The sequence below is a fragment of the Struthio camelus genome, chromosome 2 (genome assembly GCF_040807025.1).
Source record: "Struthio camelus isolate bStrCam1 chromosome 2, bStrCam1.hap1, whole genome shotgun sequence".
Classification (NCBI taxonomy): domain Eukaryota; kingdom Metazoa; phylum Chordata; class Aves; order Struthioniformes; family Struthionidae; genus Struthio; species Struthio camelus.
In genome coordinates this window covers 56,970,208-56,986,810 of record NC_090943.1, presented here as the reverse complement: position 1 = coordinate 56,986,810, position 16,603 = coordinate 56,970,208, and the positions used below count along the sequence as shown (strand labels likewise).

The 16,603-nt window shown below is 41.3% G+C and overlaps 1 protein-coding gene across 13 annotated transcripts in view; it reads left to right on the top strand.

Annotated features, from left to right (window-relative positions):
• The window catches only part of ELMO1 (engulfment and cell motility 1), a 328,408-nt gene that overhangs the window by 219,747 nt on the left and 92,058 nt on the right, over positions 1–16,603 (top strand). For all 13 annotated transcript variants that reach the window (XM_009679671.2, XM_068935901.1, XM_068935900.1 and 10 more), the window contains one exon: positions 3,454–3,590. In XM_009679671.2, coding sequence (XP_009677966.1) covers positions 3,454–3,590 — 137 coding nt within the window. The remainder of the gene's footprint in view (positions 1–3,453; positions 3,591–16,603) is intronic.

The following is a 16,603-nucleotide window of genomic DNA, read 5'->3' as shown; positions in this document are numbered from 1 at the left end:
CTAGAAGAAATTCTACCCTGATTTGTTTTTCTTGTTGTTTCTCATGGGAAAAGGCTTTCAGAGATGGGGTAAAACATGAAGATACAATTCTTTTAGTCTTTCTCAATTTATTTGCTTTTTCCTCTTGTTTTCTGCTAATCTGCAGAGGAATAATGTAACGTATCAAATCTGTTTACCATTTGAATGCTCTGGGATGCTTGAATGTTTCTCATAATTTAAAAAATGAACTGCCAAACAAAATTATTTTGGGTAGACGCTCTAAAAAATATAGACTGCAAGAACCACAAAAACTCCAAGGTAGAAATTAGCTTTTTTTTTTGGCCAGAGCAATTTTTGATGAGAAATGAACTGAGCTTTATTTCTCAAAAGTCACAGCTGTAGATCAGTTAGAAGCTTGAAGGACTGCTTAATTCCCAATAGGTGGCACTTCGGTCTACAGCTCCGAGAGTTGTGCCAAGAAGAGAAAATCAACAAGATCTTCACTGGATTTATGTAGGCCAGGCTTTTCTTCTGTGACTTGCCTTTCAAAGGTGATCTCACAGGAGCATAATTAAAACCTGATGATGTTATTAAATAATCATGTTGATTTGTGTCCCTCGGTTGCAGTCCTGTGCTTGCAAGGTTTTGTGTTGTTATAAACGTGGCTGGTTCCTGCTTGTGAAAATTAAGGTTAGACAGTGCTGGACCTAAGCCCAGGAATTTTGCACCTGTAAAAGATCCTGTGTAAAAGGTCTCCAGATTGTTTTGATGATGGACCTCAGTTTCAGATTATAACTAATCAAATTGCAAGTTAGTGGAGAAGAAAAAAGAAAAAATGAACAAATGCCAGAAGTTTGTAGTTGGTAAAACTGGACAGCCTCTAAATTTGCCCACTTCTCAGAGGCAGCAGTACTCTGGTAGTTAAGGTGTTGGCCTGGGACTGGAGGGAGAGAGGTAGGAGCTCAGACTGGGGCTCAGTCATACTCTGTTCTGGAAACTGCTAGAAACAGTTTTACCTTTTTCTTCATCCTCAGCTTATCTCTCAAGAAGAGAAGGACTGTCTTTCATTAGACATTTAAGCGCTTGGAGCAGAACAGAAGCCTGGTCTGAGTTGCAGGGGCTACAAGTGCTATAATATGAATACTGCTAATATGCTTTATTTGTGATGTTTCCGTTGAGTTGGATCATTTTGCCTAGGATTCTACAGACATACAAAAAAGCTACCTTTAAATACGATTTTTTTTTCTTCCACTATCTAGATGCTGGGTGGGAATTTTGAAGAAGTTGTTATTTGTTTCTGATTTTTTTCTCAGGATTCCTTTAAGATGTTGATCCTTTTTTCTAACAGGCTTAACTTTCTCCATTTATATCAATAATAGTGTTATTTACTCTTTTGTCTTTGAACTGAAAAGTCATAAACTGCATTATGTAGTCTAGTTATATAAAAAAAAAAAAGGGGGGGGGGGGAGACCTCTAATTCTGCATGCAGTCCACATAGTAGATGCAGTTTGGGGCTGATTATCATAAGTAGCATGAGTTAAAATCGATTATCAAGTTTCTGAGAACCGCTGTCCTTCCCAGTTATTTTGATTTATTGATTTTTTATGAGGAGGAGCAGTGATAAGCTCAGGGTCTGAAGAGGATCAGAAAGGCCAGTGTACATTAAGGTTATTGCCTTGTTTCATGCTGTGATTTATGCAGCCAAGGTACTGACTGCATTCTTCTGTTCGCTGTTACTTTATTTCTTCTCATCGTTATAGTATTTCATGACTTAAAGACAAGTGCCCTCTGAGAATCTGCTCTGTTGTCTCTAATGTTATTATAGGCTGAAGGTCTGATTATTGGAAGTGCTGAGCCCTTGTAGTTCCAGTTGAGTGAATGGAAGTTGAAGGTGCTCTGAAAATCATGCCTCAAGGATTTTATTCTTTTAAAGGGATTGATTCCTGCCTCGTAAATATAGGTCTCTGCTTTGACTAATTCCCCCTTGGCTGCACGTCCTTCGAAGTAAATGGAGTTTATTTGATTAGAGTGAAACCTGGTGCTCCTAAATTAACTCTCATCCTAACTACAGAGCTGAGGAATTGATTAGATCTTAGTAAATTTGAGGTTAAAATTAAGCCTCAAATCTACAATTAAGCTTCAGAGTTTTGCTGTTTAATTGGAATATTGCATCTTGGGAAAGATCAGGAACCACTTTTATTTGAGGCTTCAGGTCATTCTGAGCCCGACTCATGTGCCTATGGCAGCAGCTGCTATCATGGCAGTGGTAATTAAATGCACCAAACAGATGGATGTGCTGCTAAAAGAGGCACTGGGACCAAGTGGTGGCGGCCAGCTGAGGGAGTCAGCCTAGCTGTGCCATTCGCGTATTCCTGCAGAGAGTCTTAATCCACTTTCTGCAATTCCGCTGAGAGAGTGCAGGTATCAGGGACGGATTTCCAGTGTCAAGAAAAAGGGCAGTTTCTCCTGACATGCAGTACTTCTGCTGTTCTCGTAGTGGGGGAGGCTTATCTAAGTGGTGGCCACTTGGTCCTCAGAATAAGGATGAGTACAAGTATGTGAGTCTGCCCCTACTGAAGTAGCCTTGCAAGTCATGGCAGGGTGTAAGGAGCCTTTTTTCTCCTTGGCTAAAACCAGTTCTTTCCCCAGGTTCTTCAGAAATGCCCAGAGGTTAACACTGCTTCAGCCCTACCCTTAGTTTTTGAAAATCCAGTCTTCACTCTAGGAGTTGCATATCAGTTTTGTTAAACTGTACACTCCCTTTTTGAGATCATCATTGTAGTGTTCTTTTAATTTGCCTTCCTTAAAACCAGTATTTGATTAAAGAGGAAAAAACAACAAAAGGAAAAAGGGACAGATGACAAGATCCATGTATTGTTTTGTTTCCAGTTCTTTTCATAGAAAAAAATTAATCAGTTATATTCTCATCTATACGTTTGTCTGGATTTCTCTGGTTACCTCTGTGGTGTATCCGCATGCAATATGGTAGCTTATCTGCTGTGTCAGCAGAGCTTCACATTTCAGCTTATACACTGATGTAGTATTATTCTGTGACTGGTTGGGTTTGCTGTCTGGTTCTTAGCAGAAAATACAGTATACACTGTAGCAGTGGGGAAGGTTGGTCTTTTGATGAAGAGACTTGTGGCTCTGTCTGTGCCTTTCCCTGTCCCAGCCTGAACTTGGCACAAACAAAGCACACACTGAGAGGATATTCAGGCAAACAGGTAGTTACCTCCTCTTGATTTTGCTTCTGGTCTCCTGGAGAGAGGCTCTGTACTGTGTTTTATTGCCCTTTGGACTGTAGACCAAGGCTGGCTTTTCAGAATAATGGTTTGACGACCTTTACTGTTAAAACTGGGATTCCTGACAGTTACAGTACTTTCTACGTTGTGTAGTTGAGTTCTGTTTTATTTGTTTGTTTTTGAAGTTCCTGCCTGTAAATATTCCACTCCCCTTGTTTTTTTCTGTTTTTAGCCAGTGAGACCTGCAATGATTTCCATCCCATGTTCTTCACCCATGACAGATCATTTGAAGAATTCTTCTGTATCTGCATTCAGCTCTTGAACAAGACATGGAAGGAAATGAGGGCAACTTCAGAGGACTTCAACAAGGCAAGAAAAAGGGTTGGGAGGGACTATCTGGGCAGGATGGTGAAGCAAGGCCCTATACTTGTACCTAGAGGCACAGGGATTTACTGATCCCACTTCTAAATGCTGTGGAGTTTCACCTGTTCAGCTTCTTTGCACATTAGAGGGACAGCATTTAGAAGGCACGGGTAGGGGATAGGAGGTGTAAGGGAAGTTTCTAGACCTTTTTCAGTCATGTTGCGCTTCAGACCCTGAAGATAAAAACCTGGCTTGAGGGGAAATTCTCCCTTTTAGTAATATTACGCTGAAGTACTGCAGCCTCTAAGGTTGTAAATAATGCAAGGAGAATAATGCAGTGATAGTTCTGTTCATCCCTTTCATTTCGTTTGAGCGCTAAAGTGGTAAAATATACAAGAGTGGACGTGATCCTGACAAAGTGCAGTGCAGCCAGCTAAAAATTCTTAACAAAAAAGAAAAATCAAATCACACCCTTTTTATTGAAGAGAGACATCTGGAATTGTCAGACAATCTACTGACTAGTAGTAAAGCTATGGAGAACAGGGTTGGCCAGCTGAGTGGGCCCTAAATGTCCCGGTTTAACTCTCTAACTTACCAGGAGGCTGGAGAGCATCATTTGCACTTTGCAAGAATGTGAGACTCGCACTTCTCTGGCCAGCAGGCATCCTTATCTTCGTTGGCATCCTTTGACTGGATCTTGAGCCCTGCCAGAGACTAGGTGTTGGTTATAGAGATGTTTGTTGAGAAGTCTCTACCTGCTCAAGTTGTTCTTGATTTCTTAATGCTTTTTGTAAAGGGATGGGAATAATAAACTGTTTTGACTCTGTCATTTCTAACAGTTCAAGCAGTTATGTTCAGCTTGTGTATATCCTTTCTTCTAGTCACAAGGAGATTTTGTGCTCTCATCCATTTCCGAATGACATGTGATGGTGAGGTACATTAGTCAGCTGATAACCATCAGTGAGTGAAGCAAACTATTGTTGTGTGGGCTTGTGAAGCACTTCTGGATTGTGGGGGATAATATGTTATATAGTGGTACCCAAGGTTTACCCATCTGGTTGGTGGGTGACAGCTGCCAGTGTTGATGGCTTTACCAAACCAAACAATACTCTTTTTAATTCTTTAGTACTAAGAGGCTTTGGTGATCAGGGCACGTTCATATTCTTTCTGCATCTTCTCTGTGTGCTAGGGATATCAATTTTTAAGCAGATAGTGTTGAAATCTTGGCAGGCAGAGGCCATGTAGACCCAGGGAGCGTTCAGCCCATGCTTTGAGGAGTGAATAGAAGAAGGCAGGCCTTACCAGTTGCAGTAGTCTGGCTTATATGAAAAGTCCTCTTTTCTTTGTGTTACTGTTTTTCAGTTTCAATAACTTGATTGCTGTGGTAATGTATGAAACATCACTTTCCTACAGTTTGTTATTCCCTTGGGTGATGGGATCTTTCTTTTTCTTCCTTCTCCTTTCCCCTCCTCCTGCAAAATCTCCAAAAAACATAATTAGAAACGCTCAGTATATTGGATGGTAGCTTTTAATAGCTGGAGTTTCTGTTGGAAAGCTAATCCACCTGCTGTGATCTTTAATAATAATTGAAGAAAAGGAGCTTTTTTTGTTTAATTTTAAAATTTTGATTAATCACGGGAAATTGCACATATTAGAGGTGGTAGGAGGTCTATGTACACATATGAAGATTTGTTTCCTCGTCTGTTGCGTTGGAGAGTGATAGGTGCTAAAAGAGGTGAGGTAATTGGATGTTTTCCCTCAGATTTCAGTGCCTGTTTTCAAGGGCTTTTTAAACCACAGATTAAGATTTTATTTTGATAGCAAAACTACATACTGCTCCACCATGGTTCCTCAGTCCATGTTGTGGAGATTTCATATCAGTTTGTTCATTTTAAGGCTTTAAAAAAAGTGACTAAAACAGCACTTTGTTCATAGTTGGAAAAATTTGATGGTCTTTTAGTGAGACGTTCCTGATCTCATGCTTTGTCTTTTAGACTCTCATTCATTAAACTAGGCACCTTTTTTGTCAGGCTCAGCTCTTACACCACTGTGCATTAGAAAAAAATTCTCAGATCTCTATGGTGATAGCGTGATACTGTCAGACACAGAGCCTCTTTTACAGTCTCTCAATATACTAGTAGAGGTCTGAATAGAATAATTCAGTCAGGCAGCTAAGCTTATTTTATGCCTTTATAACATTTTAAGACATACATAATTCATGCCTGGTGAGTTTTCTAGGGAATTAAGTGCAATTGGATAGACAGACATGCAAGTGGCAACAATTCCATTTGAAACCTTTTTGTTTTTCTTTGAGCATACAGATGATCAAAGGACATGTTACAAGCTCTCTCCTCCAGTCATTTGTGAGCAGACAGCACAGTTTACGACTTTGAAAATGTAATCTTGTCTCCAAACTTTACATAACTCTGCATGTTTTATCATGACAGAAGAAAAGGTTATGTATTGATTTCAGAGTCGGTGGTGGTTGCAGAGAAGCTGGACTGAGTTTGCTGACTTTCCAGCAGAAACCAGAAACCTTCCAGAAACCTTTGTCACCAGCCTGCCCATTCAAATGGGTGCCCATCAGTCAGTTCTCCATCTCGTCAGGGCCACCAACTCTGCACTGCCTGCTCGGGGTAATCAGGCCTGGCTGCCACACAGGCTGCTAAGTACTTCATTTAAGAAGGGTTTTCTTGGTTTGGTTGACTTTTTGTACATGATGGTAGGTGGAATTCAAGGTAACCGTCCCACTGTAGAGTTCCTCTCATGGTGTCACTTTAATGTAAACTCCCAATGGAAAATTCTATGTTGATCTCCACTAGCTGCGCTTAGGTAAGTGAGTCTGGGTTGTCCTAATTAGAATTTACATTGCAATAGCTATCTTGTATTAGTGATCCTGAAAAATACACTTATTATTTGCCATGAGACAGGACCAGCACAGATGGGAAGGACATTCTGTGAGGGACAAGATTGTCCTCTTACCTCTCTTCTCCAGATATTTCAGACTGGTGCTTCTTACAGCTTTGAAGTTCACATGCTAATAGGAGGAAGGGTGAACAAATGGATTATTTGATTATTTTAATTGCAGGGCCAGCCATAGTTTGTCTTATTAGACCTGTGGAACAATTTGCTAATTCTGTGTGTAGTGCAAAAAAAAGTTTACTGCTTTCAGTCCCACTGTGTAGTAAGGAACAAAATTATTTGATTCACCCACCGAGGTTTTGAAGCTGCTTTGCAGAGAATGAGTATAGTATATAGGGTTGCTAGATAGCCAGAAATCACTAGTCGTAACAAAGACACATCTTTCTTGCCTTTTCAACATGACTAAAGTTAAGTAGGGGACATCAAAACTGCAAAAACTTTAATACTCCCGTGGTGTATAGCACTTGAGATCAAAGTCTATTGCATTCACTGAAACTACAGGTTCGGGGAGCAGGAAAGGGGATTGACTGTTGATGCAACTGTTTTTTTTTCATTACTGAGAACTCTAGTTAACTTATTTTGTCCTCTGGCCATATGTTTTAGATCATCAGAGTATAAAATCCCAACTTCTCAATGTTCTTACAAAAACATATTCTGTATTGCGGTAATGAAAAAAACATTTTTTCTGACTTCAGCCTTTTGGCAAAGCTGGTGTGCGTTTTCATGGTGGCAGACCCCGGTACCCCCGAGCCGCGGCGCTTGTGCTGTGCGCCTGTTTCAGTGCCGTGCCGAACCATAGCACTGGATCCTTGGTGCAGGAGTGGGGTCTGCTCTGCAAGACTGTAATACGTGTCTCTGACAGCTATGCGCATAACAAACTGTGTGTTGTATGGTAATCAGTATAGTGGATACTGTTCACAGTGGCAGCAGATGCGAACAATAAATGCCCTACGTGAGTCCTGTAATTAAATACCAAAGCAAACACTGAGGCATTTGATAACCACAAGATGTTTATTGCTCATGCTTAGACCCTGTGAACATTTTACCTCGCTCTGTGACAAGATAACAGAAAAGGCAGCCAAGCATAACATAAAAATGAAAAATACTGTTTCTGTGCTCAGTGACGGTTTGGAAGTGCCATGCCACAGGTTTCTCAGCTTCTCTAGCATTGCTACATTTTAGGTACCTTTAGGATGAATAATTGCTGAAGGCTAGGTTCAAAATGTGACTAATTGCTCAAGAGCAAGATTTTAAAGAGAGTAATTGTATAAGTGATGTTGTGTGTGGAAGCAGGCCGTGTGGCCCAACACCAAAATCGGATAATGTAACTTAACCATAAGGGAGCAAAGGCCTATGGAGGCAGTCGGGAAAGGCTCAGGGCAGCGACGCGAGGTGGCCGCAAGGGAGCAAAGGCCTATGGAGGCAGTCGGGAAAGGCTCAGGGCAGCGACGCGAGGTGGCCGCAGCAGAGGGCCTGTCGCCTGCTTTGCAGATCCGCTGCAAGTAGGGGAGCTGCCAGGGCAGGCTGCGGGCTGTCGGCAGTCCCATCGGACACACCACCCTTGCTGCAATCGCCCCGTCCCCCTTTTTGCAGCTGCGCTGCGTGGTGGTGGTGGCGGCTCCATGCTGGCCTGCAGGTTTGGCATCGCCCCTGGCAGCTGCGCCGGTCAGGTCCACAGCGTGCTCCAGGGATCCCCTCTAGTGGCAGGATCAATATGCTGCACTTCCCAACGCTTTGCAGAGCTGGCCAAATTGCAGTATCCCCATTTTGCAGGACCGAGATCCAGTGATCTGACAGCGAAGCAGTGACAAGGCCAAAAGCACAAAAGTGGTTCCTGGCCGATTCCTCCTTCCCCGTTTGCCGCCCTGTTTCACGGCTCTTGGCTGCAGCTGCAGCGGCAGCCCCAAAGGCGCAGCTTCGTTCTGCGCCTGTGTCCCGCTTCCACCCCATGCGGAGAGGCTTGAAGGAGGATAGCACGTGATAGCTCTGGGAAGATGAAAGGCCTGTTGCCTCTAAGAGGAAAAATTGGTTTAAAAACAAACAAACAAAAACTTGAAAGTAAAATCTTTCCAGTCAGACACACAAATCTGTCTCACTCACTTTTCCTTTCGGTGGTAAATATGGGAAGGAATCCTGAATAGCTCTTCACAGGTGTTCTCCAATGCATTTATTATTTTCTTTTGGGGTGTTTCACCAGTCTGAAGCAGATGAATTTAACTTCTTTTGAGAGAACTTCTGGGAGACTGTTCTGTTTGCATTCTACCTGTGGGAACCGCTGAGCCAGTGGAATGATTACACCTCGGTTAGCTTTATTACACCTTCCCTTGGCAATGCTTTGTTTGTATCAGTCAGGGATACTGCAGATAAATTATGCTCACACAGAGTGAATTCAGTATTCCCCAGGCTTAGGCATATTAGCACAAATTAAATTCTGTATTTTCACACCTGAGGCCATTAGTGCTTTATTAAATTTCCTTGGAAGCAGATAATTGCTATAAATATATTGTTTCATTAATTGGGTAATTCATGAATTTAGCAAAAATATATTTTGTGACAACATTCATTTTGCAAGTCTGCTGCATGGCTTATAGAGAAAAGGTGAGTTTTTAATTGAAAAAATTACTGTCCAAATACAGTGGAGTCTCCTAGAAGAGTATAATTGAGTGCAGGAAGGTTGTCAGGCCTGTTCTGTAAGCAATCACTTGCTCAAAAAGGCTTTGTTTTCAGCAGCTTAATATAATATAGGGAGATCCTGTTTGTTTTAAGACCTTTCCCTAGCGTTAGGTCAGTGCTCCATGCATTTTGTGATTTATTCATCAGCTGTTCATTTGGGAATGGCTCTGCTGGACCTCTCCGTCTCTGTGCGTTTATCTACACCTGTCAGATGTCCAAATGTGTCCCACTGTGTTTGTCAGAGCAAGTTTATTACTCCTCTGCTGCTTCTGGCTGCAGGCACCTGAAGAGGGGTATTGAAGATTGATGATGCAGCCTTCCGCTTATTGAGGGATCTGACGGTAAAAATCAGATCTCAGTTTAAGTATTCATACCCCAAAGTCTGAAGCCCTTAAACTTAAAGGAACTAAACAACTGTATTGCATTTTTCAACCTAGTTAGTTGCTTCCTTTTGAAAAATGTTCAACACCCGCTAGCATTATCAACTGTGCTAATACCTTTGAAATAACCTGGTGTTAATTCATGAGACCTAAGTATTTATACAGAACAGTGAAGCAGTAAGGAGAAACACGCTTGTCTTTCTCTGCACGTTGTAGTATATGAAGTATTTTTCTAGCTTAAAGATGTTTTTTCATTAAAAATATCATCTTTCTGTTTTTGCCAGAAGGCTTCGGAAGCCTTTAGTAGCAGGGTCACATCTAGTTATTATTGTAGCTGAACTGCCCTTCTCTCATGATCACATATGGAATGATTTCATGGAAGCTGTAGACTTAAAGGGAGAAGCATTTTAAGGCTGAGATTCTTCCCCTTTACGTTCGAGGATAGAAACACAAAGAAAGAGATGGATTCTTCAAGCAGAGAGCAAGGAAAAGATGGGGTGTCTCAACAAAGCATCTGTTACTAAAAAAGAAAAAGGAAAAAAGAGAGTATTTTAGTAAAATCCATTCCTTGGTCAGTAACTCCTTTGACTCATCCTTTCCCCCCCAGTGACAGTTACTGTTGGTTTCAGCAGTTAAATCTTTTATTTGTAAAAGCCCAGACTTCCTTGGAAGAGTGGATTTTACCCTTCTGTTTCCTAATGAAGTCTGTGTGTTACTGCAGGACACGCACAGGTCTGTTTAATACCCTATAGATGGCAATTTTTAAAACTGTTGGTACTTTATATTTTCAAAGTGCTCTCTGTGGGTGCTGATCAAGCCAATATACGTAACAGCCTTCAAAAAGATGACTGAGTGAAAAGCCAGAGAAAAACCCTGGCTTTAGGTTATCTGTGCTTTTTTTGTTTGCTTGTTTTGGTACCCTCTGTTAAAAACATTTTCTACTGGGCAAGAATTCATCTCACTTGTATATAGGGCATTTTAGTCACTAAGGGAAATGATATAAACTAACTGGAACTGTCACTAGAACAGCGTATTTTGTGATATTGCCCCTGTCATTCTTGACTTCAAGTGTGGATAATAATCAGATCCGAGGAACCATTCTTGCCTCCGTATTTTTATTTCTTCTTTCTAGTATATGTTTTTGTAATACAGTTAAATCAGAGGTGCATGGCATATGGCTTTTTGCTGCATGAATTGCTGCTGATGTGAATGTCAGTGGGCATATAATATCAGATTTTCATTTTGTGAATCACAATGCATGGAACTCAGCCTGAAAGCTCCCTAGACTATAGACCTTATTATAGGCAAATAAAAAAGGGAAGAGAAGAGGGGGGAGGCGGGTGATGTCTCAGAGATTTTGTTTCAGTTGAAATGAGGTTATCATGATGAATGATGCGGCTGACAATGAGATTTTTATAGCCTCTCTTAGAGTAGCAGAAGAGCTTATATTATTGTTGGTTCACTTTAAGTAATTGTAATCTAAATAGCACTGTGGTTGAAAAGAGCAGCAAAGATCTTTCATACGTGTTTCACAAGCAAAGCCAGGGCTTTTTGTTGTTTTTGTCTCATCTGTCCTTATACAAATGTCCTTCATTGTTTGACGTTTCCCTCTCACGCGGTGTCTTGATTGAATACGTCAGTCACCATTAAAAAGACTAGCATTTGTCCATCAGTAGCTCCTGCTGTGTTTCGCTGTTTTTAGAACATGAAGTAACTGGCCAGCATCTGACAAAATGATTTTGCTACCCAGTGTACCCGTGTAAAGCGAGATCAGGCGTCCGGGCTATGATAAGGCCGCACAGGAGGGGAAGTAAGCTGGTGTACCTGGTGGTGTCCTCCCGTGTCTCATTGCAGCCTGAGCTGCCTAGGGTATGTTCAGAAGGGTCGTTGTTCTTTCCCACAGCTGTGAGAAACACAAAAGCCCTTTTAAGGAAACCTGGAATTCTGGAAAAGAGCGTTCCCTCTGTTTTTTTGGGAACGGTTCCTACAGAAGTATGGCTGTAGCAACCGCTGGTAGTGACTTCCTTATCACAGATTAAGGTGGGCCTTGGAGTGTTAACTGGAAGTGTCCTCTCAAGTTCCAGAGATTGTATGAGTGGGAAAATGGAAGAGGATGAGATGGGAGGGATTCAGCACATACTTCCTGAAGGAAAGTAGGAAATGCTAGGTTTTGTTTCTTCCTCAGCTTATTTGGCCTTGAGAACGCATCGGAGATAGTTGTTATTTGGAAATGGCAGTGAAGCTGAGACATGGGCACTTGGGTTCCACCATTTTTTCCACTGAGAGCAAAATAATTTATTGGAGACAGGAAGGTGTAGAGTGCTCCTCTGAAAGTCATGCGACCCGTTCATCTTTGCCTTTCCCCCACTGCACTGTCAATTTGAATAACCATGTGAAAAATGCTCTAGGTATAGTGATAACTGATGAGAATGAGATACACTGATGAGAATTTATTGATAGTCTCTCTCCCAGTTCCTCAAAGTTACCATTATACACTGGTCATGGCAAGCAGAGAAGCAAGGTTCCCCCCAGTAACATGTATAAAAGCTGATGAATATCACTATAGAAATTGTGAGTGCAACAACAAAGAGCGATTTGACGTCAGGTAATTACATTATCCCAAAGATGAGAGACAGGTAAAGAGATGAATACCAATTCCTGTGTCAAAATCCTTGAAAAAGACACCAGTACAGATGGCTGAAAATCCTGCTGTGTCAATTGAAGACATTAATTTCACATTGTGTCTGTGAAACTAAAATATTCGAGAACCATCCTTACAGCAAGAATGTCAATCTGTTTCTGGAAGAATAGAAGAGTCTGGGGAAATAGCTTCCACACATGCTTTGAACTTTTTGGTGATTTCTCTCTCTGGAGAGGTATCTTCAGGTTTTAAAGCACTAGTCTTCTGTCTCAGAGAAACTGGCTCATCTTTGTTGTGTTGCCGATGTTACAACACCCTTAGCAGCAAGGACTTCAAAGTTTGTAGTTACATCCATTATGCTTTAATAGTAAAGGCTGTCTGAAACTTTTTGTTGTACTTAACCAGGAGTCCAAAGGAATCTGCAAGTCTCATTGTATTGTTGTAATACTGCCAGCCTCTTCAGAAGCAACTGATGAGCCCTTCGGAGTGAAAATAATATCTCACGAGTCACCAAAAAGGAAAACAGAAGACCCTTATTTTTGCAAAATCAGATGTGTGAGATGGCAGATGTAATCTTACGGCTGTCACAATTTTCAGATTCCTTCCAAGAACTCTTTTCTATGTAAGCTAGGGGTTTGGAAGCTGCTAAAGGTCTGTTTTCTTCTTATTGGTGGTTTATTTTTTATTTTAATCTGAATTGATGAGATTACTGTATAGCTGTTGCTTATTCTGTATTTTAAGGCCTGTATGTGATTTTTATAAGCACATTTATAAATTAGTGACTGGATGTTTTCAAGGGAAAAAAAAACGCCTAGAAATCCTCTTGGATCTCTATCTCTGTTCTCAGTCAGGCTTCCCTTAGCCCCTCTCCCTGTTCAGTACCCTTATCTCCAATAGAATTAATTCTCCAATCTTTTTTTCTACTTTTCCTTGAGAGCTTTACCATGGTTCATACAGCTGTTTCTACCTGTCAATAGAGTGGACTTTTCTCACTGTCTATAGGTAAGATATATGCAGATTACTTGGCGCTGCCACATCTCCTGTTAGGAGATCAGAAAAGACCCCTTGAGACGGCAGAATACTGGAAAGCAGTTTGCAGGGTAAGGTTTCTGGCAGCTATTTATTTTCAGCAGTGATAGAAAGCTGAAGGACATAGTTTAAATTTTAGAGTTGAAATTGTGTGTGCAGATATGTGTGTAGTTTTTTTTTTTTTTATTCTAAAGATAATAGCTATATGGCCAAAGAAGGCCATGAGTGGCTACACAAACAGCACCAACAGAGATGGTGCTTCAGGACCAACAGGGATGGTCCCTTCTCTAGCCCGATTCCACATACAGTTGTCTGTAAGGTTTAATTTGCTTAGTGAAAGGGACTATCTTCGTGAAACTGAGAGATAAAACTCAGGTAGAAGGAGTGTGTGTGTGTATGTGTGACCTGCAAATAGATTCATATACATATATATACACATATACATACATACATACATACATATATATATATATATCTGAAGGCCTATATATTTAGGCCATATACATATATATGGCTTAAATGGCCCTTCACTATCTAAGATCTTGAAGGAAACAACTAAAGGAAAATCTTTAAACTGCTGACTCTACTTAGATTTTCTTTCTTTTCTACCTATAAAGCCTATTTAGCTTTGTATGGGTTAAGGATTTTTTATTGGCTTGTTGCTTTTAAGCTCCAGAGAACAGAATATCTCATAGCTGCTCAATTTGCTTTAGTTATTATCATTTGAAAGAATTTGATGATTCTAATTTCCTTCTTTACACTTCTTGATTTTAGTAGTAGAGTAACACTTCAGTATCTAGTATTGATTTTTACGCTGGCCAGGGCTCTAAAATTAATTTCTGCACCACAGCAAGCTGAGGATACGTGACTGCCAGGGCAAACTAAGGACTCAGGCTAATTTTATTTTTGCAAGTATAACTCTGGATCTTTGTAGAGTGATCCCTGTTTTGAAGAGTCAGCAGTGCACTCTTGCAGAACGGGGCTAACCACATGCTGGGCGCCATTAGCACAAGTATAACTAGCAGGTCAAGGGAAGCGACTTTTTCCCCTGTTTGGCACTTGTAAGGCTGCGTCTGGAGTACTGTGACCAGCTTTGCGCCCCGGTAATGAGGAGAGATTGACAAACTGCAGTGAGTCCAGCAAAGGGCCACCAAGAAGATTAAGGGGGATGGAGCACATGATGTACAGAAGAGTCTGAAGGAACAAGCCTTTTTTAGCCTGAAAAAGGCTGGGGAGGGAGGTGGACCCAATTGCTCACTCCTACTACCTAAAGAAATTGCATACTCCTCTCAGAGGTGCACAGGGAAAGGACAAAAGGCAAAGGTTGTAAGTTGCAGTGAAAGAAACTCCAGTTGGACAAAAGGAAAAAATACTACCAAGGATAGATAGTGGTGCAGGACTGGAAGAGGTTTTCCAGAGAGACTGTGGAATCTCCATCCTTGGAGAAACTCAGAATTTGCCCAGATGAAGCCCTGAGCAACCTGACCTAAATTTGAGGTTGGCTCTGCTATGTCTGCAGGACTAGGTGACCTCTAGAGCTTTCTACCAACCTGAATTACTCTGTAATTCCATATATTAATACTACTTTCTTGTCTAGTAAGAAGTAGGGAGAAATAGCAATTCATGTCATTAATCATCATTAAAACTAAGACAGATGCATGCAGAGCCAATGAATCTCATAAAATTTTTCTAATGATAAAGAAAGTGCAAAGGATTTACTTTGTGATAGATGCACCAGCCACCTTTAAGAAGTCAGATTTTCTTCACTAACTGTGGTGACCCCTTTGATGCAGTTTTAGCTTGTTTTGCTGAGCCAGTATTACTGACTGTATTCAAGAACTTAGCTCCTCACACGTGTGAGGTCAAAAGCATTGCACAAACTTTTCCTGCCAACATTTAGGTAAGTGTGTTTTGCCAAACGTTTACTGTTGGCTAAGAGTTTCCTGACAGCCAGCTGCTGCAGCTCGGCTGATGTGTGGTAACTTGTTTAGCCACAGTAACCCAGTAGTGTATTTAACCCTGATGCTTGGAGCAGGCAACATATGCAGCAACTGCAGAGGGGTGTCTGGCTACTGAGGGATTTTTTTTGAAGTGCTTGTCTTGTAACACAGGCTCTTGTTTCAGCTAAAGGTGTGTTGCATGCAGGTTACAGCTCCACCTGCAAGTGCTGTTTAGGAAGTTTACAGATGTTTCTTCTAAGGAGTGGTTTCTGATCAAAGGAGAGCGCCATTTACATAGAATATACAAAGGATGCAAAGGAGTATTCTGTGGTCTGTATTCCACCTTCTTTCTGCCATGTGCTAAATCAGAGCAAGTTAAATAAAATGATTTTTTTTAATCAGATAACAAAAGTAAATGATGTCTTGCAGAGAATTACCTGGAAAATCAGTGGCAGAGCTGGGTACTTAATCCACATCTCACTTGTCAGTGCTTTAATGGCAAGACAACCCCTTGGTTTCTTTTCTCCTGTCCTGATACATGGTTCCATGAGCAAGCAGAGGTTTTCTTTTTTATGGTTGGAAGCACCCTCCATATTTATGCAAGATGTTTTCCTTTTATTTACATATCCTTTCAAGGTTAAAGTAAGAAGTTGTTAGGAACAGAGCTAGCTGGATTTTTTTTGTAAATTGCTGAAGCAATGATGCGTTGGGATTCGGGAGAGTAATGAGGAAGATGAGGAAAAAATGAAGAGATGGCTGTCATACTGTTTTTTTGTGCACAATCTCTCATGTGCAGCATAAGTAAGCAGCAAAGATTAGCAGGCGAGCGCAAGAGAACTGGAGCTGTCAGAAATGAAAACTTAGGTTACAAATTTTCTCTCTCTTTTTAAATGACCAGGAAGATTATAGTCATAAATGACAAATTTAATACTCAACCAGCATTTATCAGTGTGCACATACATCAGCACAGCATATGCGATGCTTGCTGTAATTACAGAGACAAACGAGGACAAGCTGTACTCGCAGCAAGCCTGGCACTGCAGCAGGGTTGGTCTGGGGTGGCTTGTGCAGCTGTCATTGGTGTTACAGACGCTCTGTGCTGGGTGTCAGATCCACGTGTGAGGCTGGCACTACACCTTTAGCCTGCCCGGCTTCAGCACAAGCAACGTGCCATTACTCCCAAGGAGAGACTGTGCCTCAGCCTCCCTGAAAACAGTGCCCCACTGTCCAAGCGTGAAAACTAATGTCAGACTGACATGCAGATATTGACCCTGACAACACAGGACCGTTCAGGTGTGGAGGGCAGCCAGACCTCACTGTGGGATGCAGCTCCGATAGAAAAGGTTGTCTGTTGTGACCATATCAAAAAAGAGCAATAATGAAAGCTTAGCATACTGCAGAGCAAAGCTATTCTGATTATCTTAAAATAAGAAG